We start from the raw sequence: 15,517 nt of genomic DNA on the forward strand, positions 1-15,517 counted from the left end.
TCTCCATTGCAAGTGGTAGGTGATTCACCAAAGATTACATTGACGCCTGTCCCGGAGGACTACAAAAAGGAGGTTATTGTCTATGTAAGTATCTGCAAATTGCATTGCTCAAATTCTATGTTATCAGTTGACTAAACTGTATATCCATCATGTAGCTTGATCTGATGTGAATAATTTGTCTTGTATGCTGGTCGCGTTAACTCACTGATCGCATTCTTATTATAGGGTAAATCCAACTGCGAGACTCTATCTGGAACAATGAGGAAATCAACACCACCATTTTCTGAGGTTATTGTCTATGTGAGTATTATTTTGTCTTCTGTGTATATTTATGTATCATCAGTTGCAGTTCATTATTTGTCTCACATACTAGTTCTGCAAATTGCACTACTCAAAAGGGAAAATAAAATAAAATTAGACATTTTGACCACTACTTTAATCAAAATAGACATTCACTTTTAACCGTTACGAAAATAAACATATCACAAAAGCAACCAATAAAAAACACCAGATAACTGGCACAAAAAAATTTTAAATGTACAATGTGTTTGCAAAACAAAACAAACCAATCAAATTAGTACACGTGTAAACAGCCAGGTTAGAAAGCATCAGCTAAGATTCAGTGGTCAGTTTACATGTATTATGCTATTATTGGTTTATTTTGTGGGCCCATCGTATTTTTTTAAAGATTTTCGTAGTGCCTAAATTTCAGTCTTCTTAGCCGTCTATGTCTATGCTTATTTGACGTTGTGTGATTGGTTGGTTCCGGATATGCCTAGTTTATGAAGGCTAAAAGTCAATGCTTATTTTTGTAGAATTTTTGGTCAAAATGTCTATTTTGTGATTTTAATCCATTTCAGATTTTCAGCCATTTGCGAAGAAATATAGTTTCATGATTTTATTTGATTCACATACATACATATCATGTATCAGAATTTGACTTCTATGTTCTCACGATCATGACTCACATATAACATTGCTTATTATGTTACTTGTCAATCTGTCTGACTTTTGAATCATATTAGTAAAGCTTTATTCTGTTTTATCAGTTTACTAACCATATTTTCCTAATACAGTTGACTTTTATCGATTAACTAACTGTATATGATCCATAATATAGCCTGATCTGATGTGATTACTCTGATCAATGTTACCATTATATGAATAACTTGTCCTGTGTTTTGGTCATGGTAACACAATGATCGCGTTCTTATTATAGAGTAAGCCCAATGAGACTCTATCTGGAACCAAGAGGAAGTCAACACCACCAGTTTCCGAAGGTTCAATCCAGTCTGGTTCAGACAGGTCAAACAAGAGAGTCAAAGAGGAATGGACTTGTGCAGTATGTCAGATTCGCACCACAAGTGAACAAGGGTTAACCCAACACATTCAAGGAAAAAAGCACCAGACTAAAGAGGCTGCTTTAGTGGCTCAAAGAACTGGTGCCAACTCTGGTCTGGGGGTTGCACCAGAGAAACCGATCATCAAACCATCGCAGATTGCTCTAACAACCGTCACAGTGAGCTCCAACGAAACAAACAAACCATCAAACTCATCTGACACAAATGATGTGACCAAGAAAGATATGCAGCTTGCTTTAACAGTCGTTAAACCGAGCTCATCTAGCCCGAATGATATAAAGAGTGGTAAAAACAAGAAAGATAAGTTTAAGTTTTTGTGTGAAATGTGTCAAGTAGGAGCGTTCTCCGCGGCAGTGATGAATGACCATAAAGAAGGTAAGAAGCATTCGGCTCGCGTCGTAGACTTTTATCGAAAGGGTATAGTTGACTTAGAAGCTTTTGCAACTGAGAACACCAGTGACACCAAGGACAAAACTGCAAACACCAATGAAACTAACTAAACTGGTTTTGGTTTCTGTTAGATGCTTTTATTGTATAATTTGGAATCAAGTTATTCAGCCAAAAGCCTTCAAATTTTCTGATCATATGATGAAGGATACCGACTTGTGAACATTTATTTTTATCATTTGATATCCTAAGATGTTTGTTAATGTTATGACAATTGGAAAGACAAAATTTGTGATTTTGTTAATAACTAAATTGTCACACCCCGACCAAAAGCGGCAAAACATGCCGGGGCGCGTCGTGATTATTTCAACGCACACGACAGTATTAAATTAAAGTGACAATATTTAAGCAACTCATTCATTTCATTTAACATCAAATACAAAACAACATGTTCATTACAAATAAACAAAGTACAAGAAAATAAATAGCTCATTTCATTAATAACCTAACGGTCCAAAATAAACTAACGTCTTCAAATCTCAACCAACCAATAATCAAACCTGTAACGTTGCATAAAATATATTTTGTCAACACGAATGTTGGTGAAAAATTCCATGATTCTTGTGTATATATAAATACTAGGTTTGATACACGTGTAGAACACGGGTTAGAATAAATAAATATATTTAGATAATAACACAATGTGAAATATAAAAATATGTACAACATATAAAAAAATATAATATATGATAGAATAAATTATACAATACACAATATGGAAATAAAAAGTTGAAAATTTATAAATCTCTAAATCTTTCTTTGTATACAATATTTGTAATTTAATTTATAATTTTATCCTTCATATTAAAATTAGTAGTTTCACTTTATTTTTTATTTCAACTCTAGATAATGGAATACATAACTGACTATGTGTTAAATAGGTTGTCTCAAAAACAAACAAACTATCTAAAGCGATTGCCCGTAGCTTTTATTAATCTTCATTGCAAAACAAACATTAAGTGAATTTTTTTTTTGAAATTTGAAATTAATTATTTTATCTAAATCAACGTAAAATCCGTTACTTATAAACGATTAATAATAACTAATACAGTATAATTATATAAAACTAAATAATATATTTATGTTGGTATTAAATTTTTTGAACCAGGAAATAATTATTAAAAAGAGAAAATAAGAAATCAAATAGAAAAAGAATAAAATATGAAACTTTTAATAAGAAAACGAAATATAATTAATATGAGAGAGAGAGAGAGATGGAAAAATTTGTAAGGAGTACTCATGTGTAATATAACATATGGCATTAAGACCCGTGTAGAACACGGGTTATAATAAATAAGTTTATTTTAATAATAACACAATGTAAAATACAAAATATATTCAAAAGATATAAAGATATAATATATGATAAAATAAATTACACATTACACAATATGGAAATAAAAAGTTATTGAAAATTCACAAATCTCTAAATATTTTTTTGTATAAAATATTTGTAAATTTATTTGTAATTTTAATCTTCATATGTAGTTTTGTTTTGTTTTTGCCTTCAACTTTATATAATAAATCACATAACTTACCATGCGTTAAAATAGGCTGTCTCAAAAACAAATCAACCATCTACAGTGATTGGCGTAGTTTTTATTAATCTTTATTGCAAAATAAACATAAAACAAAAATTTCTTTCTTTAAAATTTAAAATTAATTATTTTATCTAAATCAACGTGAAAAATCGTTACTTATAAAAACTTGATATTAATAACTAATACAATACATTTATATAAAACTAAATAGAATATTTATGTTGGTATTAAATTTTTTTAATCAAAAAATAATTATTAAAAAGAAAAAATAATAGATTAAAAAGAAAAAAAGTTTAATATAAACTATTAATAAGAAAGAGAAATGCATTTAATAAGAGAAAAGTGGGAAATTTTTGCAAGAAGTTGTGTTGTTTGATGTCATGTGACATTGAGAAACTTGTATTTATTATATAGTATAGATGAGGCAAAATCCACAACTCTTATGCGAAACCGTAAATAATAACAACAATTGTGGTATATAAATCATAAATAAATGAAGCTCCTTTCTAATAGGTAAAAATACCGCATTACAAGGAGGAGCGTTTGATCATACTTATTGAGGATGGGGATGAAGCCAACCAACAAAAACAATAAACATTTAGCAATTAATTATATGAGGTATATAACACACAATCAAGCAATTATTCAAAGTAAGCAAGCTACCCCGAAAGTAAAAAAGCGAAAACAGGGATGGATTTACTCACATTGAAAATACTGATGTCGATGAAGAAAACTTAGAACAACAACAACAACAACAACAATAATAATAATAATAATAATCAAGAAAGCAAGCCGACGGTTTAACATGCGTGTTGATGTGCTAAAAGTAGTTTAATATTATTAACTAAAATTACGCTAATTTAGACACTAAGTAATAAATTCTAGACTCTTAAACTTAACTAAACTACTAACCGGCAAGTGAACCGGTCGACTCTAGTACAGCTAAGTAAGTCCGGATGTCGAACCCACGAGACTCTTTAAATTATGTTTACTAGCTAATTAGACTCGACTACAAAACACGACTTATTATTTATAGTTGTTTAAGGGGGTTTTTATTTAAAATACTAAATTAATACTATAATTAAAACTAATTAAGAAAACAAGTAAATTAAACGAAAACAAAGTTTGTTATGAAAATAAGATGATGATGAGAAAACCACCTAGGCTAGACTCCCCTAAATTTCGGTAATGAATTGACTTGGGAAAATATTTAGTTATGGACTGGGATCGTAAAATAGACATTTAAAAGAAAACCAAATAGGACCCCTGACCCTTCTCAAGAGAAAACATATGGATTTCTAACAAGTTTTAACGCACACTAGTATTAAAAATCAAGTTCGCTTACGGTCACCCAAGTGTTTACAATTTAGTTCCTTTATACGAAATCCTACCTTACAGCGCGGAAATCAAAGGCAATTTACTATGATTAATTGATTTGATAAACAATAATAAATAATCAACCCTAGACGAACTCCTTACGAAGAACTAAATCTAGCCAGATTAAATAGCAAAGACTTATCAATAACCTAGCACTTTACAGATTTTAGGTTAGCAGCTCGCTTAGGTTTATTTAACAATATTATTCCTTTGATCTTATCGCGAAATCAAATCATAAAATAATCAAGAACACAGAGTAATTGACCTAATAGCAATCCTATCAAATGACAAACAATAATCAAGGAAAACTATGGAATAAAACTCATCAAGCAATCCTAAGAAATCATACGCATCAATTAATTATAAGCAAATCTTTTACTAAATCATAAAAACCATAACTTAAATAATCCCAAATCAAATCAAAACGTCAAGATAAGTTTATCATAAGCTAGGCAGTCTATACCGTTTAGCCTAGCATCTTAAAATTAAACGAAACAAACAAACAAGAATTCATGGTGTAAAATAAACGAAAACGAAAGAAACAAAAGATAAAACCCGTGTTCTTCGTCTTTAACCAATACGCGCAACACCAGCTGATTCTTCAACTCCAAAGCTGCTGAAAACTCTTCTTGGTTGCCTCGGGATTCACCAAATTCGGATGTGGGGTTAAGGTATGATTAATGGTGAGTTTAGGGGTCTTTATATAGGCAACAAGGGTCCAAAAATATGTTAAGACGGTTTAAACAGGAAGATTCTGGAAGCATGCACCGTCAAACACCCGCCGCGCCGCGCCGCGGGCTTCCCCTCCCCCGTTGCGCGGCGCACCGGCCCAAGGGGGGGTCTGGTTCACTTCGTCTGGTCCGGTTCATTCCTGGTTCGGTCCGGTTCGTTTCCTGACGCGTCGGTTCTCCGGTTCAGCTTGTTTTTGCTCGTTTTTCGCCCTCTTTTCACCGGAATTATAACCCGAAACCTAAAACATAAAACTAAGTTAGTAGTATACAAATCTTTCAAGAAACCTACCAAAACTAATAAAATATTATATAAAATATACACGGGATTTACGTATAATAAACATTATATCACGTGTCCTAGATTGAAAGACCTTGAGTTAATAATGAGTCTTAAAGATGAGATATATGCGGTAGAAAAGTTCATAAAAACAAGGCTTGAGTTTTCGAAAGTTTAAGTTATATTTTACAAAATGTGGTTAAATAAAGTAAGCACGACATGAAATGTGTTGTACATGAAACCGGGCCTTTGATGTTTAGTTTTACTCTATTTTGTTAAGTTTTACATAGGAGAAGTTGGTTTAGTGCTAGTGTGCATGATCCCGCTAATGTAAGCATCAAGATCCGACTTTTAAGATTTGTTCGGTTTAGTCGGTTCGGGACTTAATAAAGTAGCAAATCCACATCCGGCTTACTAAACATTTTAAATATATGAATAACTTCAATAAAATTAGTAGCTTAAACAAGTTTGAGGATTTTTATTAATTAAAGTCCTAAACTCGGGTTTAAGCGAGTGTAAGTCGGCCCGATCTCGGTATAAAACCAAGTTTGGTTCCGACACACCCTAATCTTATAAATAAAAATAATATAAAGTGCAACATGAGTTAAAAAGGTTTAGAAAGATTTTTGGTGGTTTGAACGGTGACTAGCTCGTTAAGACGAGTAGTTCGACTTTTACTCGGTTTTCACCCAAAACTTGGTTTAAGCCAAGATTTGTTCTAACACTTCCAAAATCTTAAGTAACATGAGTAATATAAAATAAAACATAAAAAAAAAATAAGTTGAACTTATGGAGGTTTGTAACTAACTTGTTAAAACAAGTGTTCGGTTTTACTCGGTTTTTACCCGAAACTTGGGTTCAAACAAAGGTTTGTTCTACACTTCCATATCAACCATATAATGACTAAAATATGAAGAAAACCCCAGATCTAAAGTGTTTGATGCAATATGGTTGCTTAAAAGTTAATTAAAATGCTTAAATGAGTGTTCGGTTTTGGTTCGGTCCTTGACTCAGTATGAGACCGAGGATGGTTACCACATGCACAACACCATATAACTAAATATAAAGTAAAACTCAGATCTAGAATGTTTTCATGCAACATGGTTGTTTACAAGTTAATTAAAGTGTTTAAACGAGTGTTCGGTTTTGGTTCGTCCTTGACTCGGTATGAGATTGAGGATGGTTACCGCATGTCCAAAACCATAGAGCTAAAATAATGTAAAATTTCTAGATCTAAACTCAAACAAGAAAGTTAAGCGAGTAAACTTCCCATAAACGACCGAAACGGGCCTAAAATGCATAAATACGCGTTTAAAGGTCCAAAAACCTTAAACAAAGATGAAAATGGTTTTCTTAACATAAATTAATTTAGAACAACTGAAAATAACAAAAACATATACCCGTAACGGCTTGAAATGCAAGATTCGGTTCCGTTGACTTTTAAAGTCGAACTTAAGCAAAACTAGCTAGAACAACTTGCAGTTTAAACATTTTGGGAGAAGAAGATGAAAATTTGCAGGGAAAAATGGCTGAGTTTTGATTTAAATATATTATAACCAGAGATAAAAACATGTTTGGAGGGTTCTAGAATAATTATGGGTTAGAGTCTTGGTTGGTTTGGATGGTTACAACACGAGTTCGGGCCTTAAACGAGCTTAAACGAACCAAAAACATTAAAAAAAACTGATTTTTTTTATACTGAACTGAGTTGTGGGCTGCTGTGCAGCGGGCTGAGACCAGCCTACGCGCCACGTGAGGTGGGCTTCTCGGCTAAATTTTGCTTTTTGGCAATTTTGGTCCCTGTAGTTCTTTTTAGATCGTTTTGAGCACAAAATAAATGTTTTAAACACCGTTAAAGACTTTGGAACGAAACGACAAGTATGAACATGATTATAACTTAAAATTCTTTGTTTTATTAATATCGAATGATCCGAAAGCCAAAACAGGTCGGATTTACAATGCAAAAACGAATACAAATACGAACCGGAAATGACAAATGTCACATGCTTAGTTATTATGTTGTTTGTCTTCCAGTTTTAGTGACCACTGAAGTTGATAGAAATGAAAGTTCAATATTTTGAAAAAATTAGGAATAAAGTTTGATTTACTAACAAAGATAAGAGTGGGTTCACTTTTTTTTTTTTAATATAAATTTAGGGACTTTGGATAATTTTATTTTAACAAACTGAACTTTTTTTTGTTGCTAATATAGTTATTGGATTGTTATTTTACATGCTATTATGAATGCTAGTTATACTTTGTTTAGTTGTTTAAAAATAAAAAGAAATTTTTTTTTGTCTCAATAAAAAAACTAGCTATTTAATGAGAAATGCTAAGCTCATAAATAACTAGATCATCTCCGACATGGGTTTTTGAGCTCTAGAGAGCGCAGACGTAGAATAGAGGTAGAGGAGAGAGAAGTTGTGTACTTCGTGAACACTTAGAAGTCTATGAATGAGGAAAGTCATGACTGTAAGGGGAATTGAAAAGAAATATATCTCAGCCTGTAAAGGGGAGAGAAGTTTATTATCAAAACAATTTTTGTTGCTACATCTTTTTGTTGTTACCAGTGTTGTTAGACGTGCTCAAAAGAACCAATTCTGGTTAACCGATTTGACAAGAACTGGAAATAGATCCCCCCCGAACCTTTAGGTTGAAACTGGGTGGGGAACATTTTCATTGAAACCGGTTACTGATGATCCTTTTCAACTTGAGAATTGGTTTAAAAGCCGATGTTGACCCAAACCAAGACGGGTTTGAAAAACCGTTTTTGTACATCTCTAGCTGGAGTATTTGTTTCTCTAGTTGATGCTATTGTTTTTGTAGTCGGGCTTCTACTTTCGTTGTTTCCACCATATCATATTTGTGTTGGCTATCGTGGTCGGTATAGCCAAGTTCGTGGTCATGATTTGGTACAGTCCAAATCAAACATGTTTATATATATTAGTCACCTGAGTGACATTTTACGAATAAAAATGTTGTTGATGGTTGTTTCTTCTTTTATTATTATTAGTAGGTGAGAATAACAAAATAACGATGAACAAACATCTATCTCTAGGAGAGGAAAATAAAGGTCTAAAGAAGAGAAAATTGCATGGCTACACTATCAGAAATCATGTAAGTGATGTAACATTGGTTTGTTATTCATGTACCTCATTGGTTTTAAAATAAGTTTTTATAAACTTATTTGTGTTCAGGTTAACCATATTCTAAACGTAATTACGGTGCAAGGGGCAGGGGTAACTTGAATACACGGCCCCCTTCCACCTCAGGTAGGAAAACTGAATTCACAAACCATTAGTGAGTGTAATCTAGCTAGGTACTTTGGATTCAAGTTAGGGTCTGAGTACTTATGAATAAAAATGAGACTACCAGTACCTCATTGACTAACAATTTTGGATGCTTTGGGTTCAGGTTAGAGTTGTCCCCCCTCTACCCTTAAGAACAACTAATCTACTCCTAAATCTACCCACCATGGGTAAAACTCTCAAAGACACCTTTCCATCACACTTTTCTAAGCGCAATGCGCTATTATTTGTAGGGAGTAGAACTAGGATTTGCAAATCTAAAAGCCTTTTGTAATTCATTAGTAATACCTATAATATAATAGGTTTGTTAAAACCTTCTTGCTTATGCATGCCTTCTATGCAAAAACAATACATGCATGCAGTTGTCATGATTCCTAACTTACTGATTCTTAATTATACGTTTCTCTTAACAAATTCTCTTTCGCCTGGTCTTCTGTTGCATGTAATGATGGGTTTCTTAACCTGGGGTCTTAGACTAGATCAAAGAGATGATTCCATTCCATGATATAAAACACTATGCAAGTAAAAACAACTATAACAGGCGAACCGTCTAAATAACTATTCTGCATGCATACTAACATAAACCCTTACAGGTCAATCAACTTGCAATGCCCAAAAGGAAACAACAAGATTCCAACCAAAACACAAGATGTTCTTCACATTAACACAGGACAAGAATCACAGATCACAAAGACGTTCACCACATGGTTCAACACACACAAACTGAAAACAAAGACGCAAATAGATTCAAGTTCAAACTTCAAAGAGTACAGTAACAGACAGAAAACAAACCACAAGAAGACACACTCCGAACAGCTCCATGCACACGCTCATTTAATCAGCGTCTTCACAATAGACTTCACATTCAGCTTTTTAAGATCTGTGTAAGACTGCCCACACCCAATAAACATCACAGGCGCTCCGGATATGTAAACCATTGAAAGCGCTGCTCCAACCTACACAAAATATAATTATTATTAAAAAAAAAGGTTTAGACAACTATTGACAACCTTTTCACAGACAGAAAATGATGCTAATATTAGTTTACCTTATCATCTATGGTGTCAAACTTGGTCAACAAGATCCCATCAATCAACCTCGGGCTTGGTGAAGGTGAGAGGTCGGCTAATTTCTGTAACAGCAGCAATGAAAATATATTGTTAACCAAATGTATGAAAATTTTATCTATAAAAAATATGATTATTATTTATTAAGACCTGATTGAACTTTGAGAGTTGATCAACCGCATCATTACCGACCAATGCTTCCCCAACAAAAAGTACGAGATCTGGACTGTTGACATATATAAGCTTGGATAGTGCACGCATCAATGGCTCATTGTCCTGCGAATACCATAATATTATTGTAACAAACATTTTATAAAAACGATCCAAGATAGAATATGAATATATATAAATATACCTGCATACGACCCGCTGTGTCAACAAGAACAACATCCGATCCATTACGAGTAGCTTCCTGAATTGCTTCCTTAGCAACAATTGCAGGATCTTTCTCATAGCCCTTTTCAAATATAGGGATCTAAAAGCGTAATAAAAATCAGAATAAAAGAACTACAAAGGTGTGATAATTAATATCAGGATATGAAATGAACCCTACCTGGAGCCTACGGGCATGAGTACGAAGCTGCTCGACTGCTCCTGAACGGAACGTGTCACATGCAGCCATCATGACCTTGATATCATGCTGTTGAAGCCAGTAAGCCACCTACACCATTGGATTCAGGCTTAGGCTACTTATATAAGTTATAACAAGCGAGCTTATGCCAGATGGTGAAAAGTGATTGGTTAATGTTTGTTTACCTTGGCAAGATTAGTCGACTTTCCAACCCCGTTAACTCCCACAAAAACCACAACATATGGTTTATGCTGCTCCTTAGCAACATGAACATCCCTCAGAATGTCAATGGAGCGCCTCGGGGTTAAGATACGGACAAGAGCATCTTCCATTGCAGCCTGCATTAGTTAGTTCGATCAAGTTCATATTGCTAATATGACAAACAGGATATAAAATATTAATAATATAAACGGTTAACAGTCTTAAAAAGTCAAAAGCGATTGATCAGATCCTCTCACCTGCACTGTTGATGATATCCTGGTAAAAGAAGCAAGCTTTTTGCCCTCCAGACTAACTGCTACCGACTCACAAAGCTTCTCAGCAATTTCTTCAGCCTGAAGTCAACATCTTCACACTTAATCCAAGAAAACAAAAGAGAAAAAGACAAAAGAGGTCTTGGTAGATGGTATTAAGAAGGCAGACACAACATACCACATTCTTGGTCATAAGCCTATCTTTAAGAGCCTTCAAAGCTGGTTCTAAATCTGCTTTCTCCAAGTTCGCCTTCCCAGCAATGCTAAACAGGATTAAAAATAAAAGATAAGCTAAAAATAATTTATATTTTTTGTATAATTAAACATTAATAAGGGTTGAGGAACTAATTTACCTTTGGAACATGGATGTAAACCACCCTTTCTTCTTTGAATCTACCTTCTTATTATCTGTCTCTGTTTCATCTTCATCTTCGGTTTCACTGTCACTGCTGACAATCTCATCTTTGTCCATCATACTCTCCCCTTCAACAACTTGTGCAACCGCCACATCAGCATCACCATTCTCACTCACTGGATCCGTGAAATCCAACTTAGTTTCACGGGGTGTGTCGTCCCACACTCGGTTCTTTTTTGTAGGTTTTTTCTTTGGTTCCTCTTTGGAAACCTTGCTAACAACAACATTACCTTTCTTCCCACCTTTAGACCGAAGCTTGTGTAGCTTATTTACATCAAAAGCCTCGGTATCAGCGGTGTTATTCCCATTCTCCTTATGGTTAACCGTATTCTTGTTAACTACCTCCCCATTGGTATGCCCATTTCCTAAGCCACCTGTTTTTACATTATTATCATCTGCAGCATCTTTACCTGATTCACCACCACCACTTTTTTTTCCATTACCACCTTCAAACCCTAACTTTTGCATTTGTTGACCTTGTTTTTTCCCCAAGTTACTAACCGGTTTAGCCATCACCTGCTTTGATTTCTTCATCTCTTCAGCCCGAGCCTCGGCTTCTTTTCTCAACTGTCTAAACGTTTCATCAAAATCATCATACGTCATCCGTTTCGGATCATAAACAACAGAAAACTCTCGTTTCACCATCGCAAGCAAGTCATCCACATACAAAAGATGCAGAATCTTTTGATACACTGCAACAAAAACGAGACCGAGTTCATTGTGGAACGTCCATTTGAGTGTGTATGATGCCCCAGGTACATCATAATTATAGGATGCTGCACCAGAACGTTCCTCCAATAAGCAAGATCGGATCAGGGTATCGATTGGCGATCCTCTTAAAGCATTACCGAGCTCCTTGCATGTCCAGAGGATTAAACCCCCTCTGGTGAAGATCAGTAACTGCTCTAACATTTCTTACCCTACTTATACCTGTACAAATCACAACAATCAAAACATTCCAAATAAATTAATCTGCAAATAAAATTACAAATCGGTTGTGATCTAATCATGGTCGTAAAAATCAACAACTAATTGATTAATTGCTAGTTAATACCCCAACAACTAGTCACTGACTTATGGCTATTTGGTCAAAATTAAATATAAATTCCAATTCAATTAATCCCGATTAATTGCTAATCCCTGCTCCACCGACTAATCGCTATTTGGTCAAAAATCGGTCAAAACTGAAAATTTTATATCTAAAATTTGGTATATATGTGTATATTTAAAAAATCACAAATAAATTTCAATTCAAAAAATTCCAATTAATCGTTCGTCCCTACTCCACCACCTAGTCGCTGATGTATCGCTATTTGGTCAAAAATCGGTCAAAACTGAAAATTTAATATATAGAATTTGGTATATATATCTATATCAAACAATTGCACATAAATTCCAATTCAAATAACTCCGATTAATCGTTAGCGCCTTGGGGACACTGGATCTAATGAAATTACTAGCCTAATTCAACAATTAGCTGATTCTGATCTTCAATTGCATCTAATCACTTCAAAATTACACAAATTCACTAATAATTAGATTCGAAAAATAAAAAACAATTTGAGCCACAACACTACGAAACCCTAAAATCATATAAACCTGAATTAAAAACCCAGAAACTTAACTAATTTTACAAGTGAATTTTGAGCTTCTAAAGCCCGATATGCTCGTAACAAATATAGTATACACAAGATCGGAAAAATAATATGAGATAGGCGATGTTTTCAACCGGAATCATATAATTTGTGAACTGAAGACCAGATAATTAACGATTAAAATTAGAAGTTGAGGATTGAGATCGAAGGAGAAACGTACCTGTAAAGTGATTATTAATTGGAGATCAAAGAAAGAAGAAATGGAAATTGGGAAAAAGGAAAAAATAAATAAAAAAAAGGAAAGAAAATGTAGAATAAGAAAAGAGGGGTGTTTGGTTTGGTTTGGTATATATAGTGGATGAGTATTTCGATTGTTTCTTTCAGGACCTATTCGGTCAATTTCAGACGGCCCAAGAAAAAACATGTGATTCTTGCAACACATTCCCAAGTTGGTTACACAAAATTAAATTTTAATTACCAACCTTTTTTTTCCTTCTATAAAGTTACAAATTTTAAAGCTTTTCGTTGTCGGAGTGGGTATGAATAGGGGTGCAAACGAGCCGAGCCGAGCCCGAGCTTGACTAGGTTCGAGACCGGCTCGTTTAACTTGTACAGGGCTCGAGCTCGAGCTCGGCTCGTTTCGAGCTCTATTTTCAAAACTCGAGCTCGGCTCGTGAGTAGATTTTCAAGCTCGAGCTCGGCTCGGGCTCGGCTCGTTTACTATATATCAATTATTATTTTTATATAATTATAATAATTTTTATATATTTTTTTCTATTATAAATTTATGTATAAAATAATATATATTATTTAGTTATTTTTAATTATTTTTTCATAACATTATATATATTAACTAATAATTAATAAATATATATTTTAAAAAATTATATAAATGGAAAGCTCGTTAGGCTCGTGAACAAGCTCGAGCTCGATAAGTGAAGCTCGGGCTCGGGCTCGTTTATTAAACGAGCTTACTTTTAGGCTTGAGCTCGGGCTCAGGCTCGATTCAGCTCGGCTCGATCGAGCTTTTTAACGAGCCGATCTCGAGTAGCTCGCGAGCAGTTCGGCTCGTTTGCACCCCTAGGTATGAACACCACTGTGGCCGCCGATATGGTATGCCTTTTCAGGGTTAGTTTCATTACCGGGGCGTAAAGCACCACGCTGGAGGGCAGCGTTTGGCGAAGCGCTATCGCGGTAATGGGCAGAGGGGGAAAAGGGATGCGTTATGGTGATGTGACGCCTGGATCTGACGAGGATGATGAATAACATCAACCGACGTTAACCACAACGAAGCCTAAGGGGAGTCGTCTAAAGAATTGACTTTCAATAAGTGTCTTTTATAAGAAAAGTCGGGTCGCTTTTTTACTTCTTTTATGGCGTGATACGTTTATTGTTTTATAAACAAATTATAGTTATTTGAAATCACCATTTGAAAAGCAATCACCATTGTTTCAAAGATTTATCAAGGGTGATGACCGCCCATGGCCTAGTCTCCTAAAGGGGTGAATTTTTCTTTTAATTACATGTATTTTAAATATTATATTTAGTTTATACCTAAGCAGTTATCAGAATATTGGTCAAGGACCGATATTTGAGATATTGGTAATTTAATATCATGCAAAATTTATATATATATATATATATATATATATATATATATACATATATATATATATATAGGGGTGAGATCTAGAGAGAACTCCTCTTAAAGAGAGAGCTAGAGAACTAATAAAAACTATTTTTAAATTTTTTTTAAAAAATATTTTGCAGTTTCTTTTTCTTTCGTCCTTCTAATAAGATGATATTGTTTCTAAAAAAAAAACCCGACGATGTAGTGCATATGTGCATTAATGTGTATTGCATATATACAATAGTGTTTTATTGCATATAATACAACATAATTTCATTATACAACACACACTTTTGAATATATGCAAATACAAACACTAATAATTGTACTCAAAACAGACTATCGTATATACGTAATACAACATTAATGCACATATGCACTAAATTGTTTTTTTGGTATTTTTGTATATAATATCACACTATTGTACTAATACAATACAAAAAATTGCATATATGCTATTCAACATTATTACATATATCAAAATACACACTAGTGCACATATGCAATAACAAAAAATCGATGTATTGCATATGTGCACTACAACGAGTTTTTTTTTTGTTTTTTTAATTTTTTTATTATTTTTATTTTTTTTTTATATTTTTCGAGTAAATGGTAACAAAATATAAGAATAATGGCAAAAACGGAAATTTAAAAATATTTTTTTAATTAAATTAAAAATATTACTTTAGTAGTTTTCTAGTTCTCTCTTTAAGAAGGAGTTCTC

The 15,517-nt window shown here is 33.6% G+C and overlaps 1 protein-coding gene across 1 annotated transcript; it reads right to left on the reverse strand.

Moving 5' to 3' along the window:
• Positions 1-9,657: 9,657 nt before the first annotated feature.
• LOC143587685 (uncharacterized) lies at positions 9,658-12,539 on the reverse strand. The gene is made up of 9 exons (XM_077068910.1): positions 11,507-12,539; positions 11,332-11,416; positions 11,139-11,234; positions 10,866-11,018; positions 10,663-10,770; positions 10,465-10,584; positions 10,260-10,385; positions 10,091-10,174; positions 9,658-9,998 (listed from the first exon to the last, which is right to left on the reverse strand). The coding sequence occupies exons 1-9, from the start codon at positions 12,478-12,480 to the stop codon at positions 9,873-9,875; spliced, it is 1,872 nt and encodes a 623-aa protein (XP_076925025.1). The 5' UTR covers positions 12,481-12,539; the 3' UTR covers positions 9,658-9,872.
• Positions 12,540-15,517: the final 2,978 nt, after the last annotated feature.

Source organism: Bidens hawaiensis, unplaced genomic scaffold, assembly GCF_021521415.1.
Source record: "Bidens hawaiensis isolate Kalapana, Puna unplaced genomic scaffold, B.hawaiensis_p1.1 tig00035837_1, whole genome shotgun sequence".
Taxonomy (NCBI): Eukaryota; Viridiplantae; Streptophyta; class Magnoliopsida; order Asterales; family Asteraceae; genus Bidens; species Bidens hawaiensis.

Coding starts and splice junctions, on each gene's coding strand:
- LOC143587685 (XM_077068910.1), bottom strand. CDS start 12,480: ATGTTAGAGCAGTTACTGATCTTCACCAGAGGGGGTTTAATCCTCTGG. Junction 11,019..11,138: donor GGATATCATCAACAGTGCAG/GTGAGAGGATCT, acceptor TAACTAATGCAG/GCTGCAATGGAAGATGCTCT. Junction 10,386..10,464: donor ACACAGCGGGTCGTATGCAG/GTATATTTATAT, acceptor TGGTATTCGCAG/GACAATGAGCCATTGATGCG.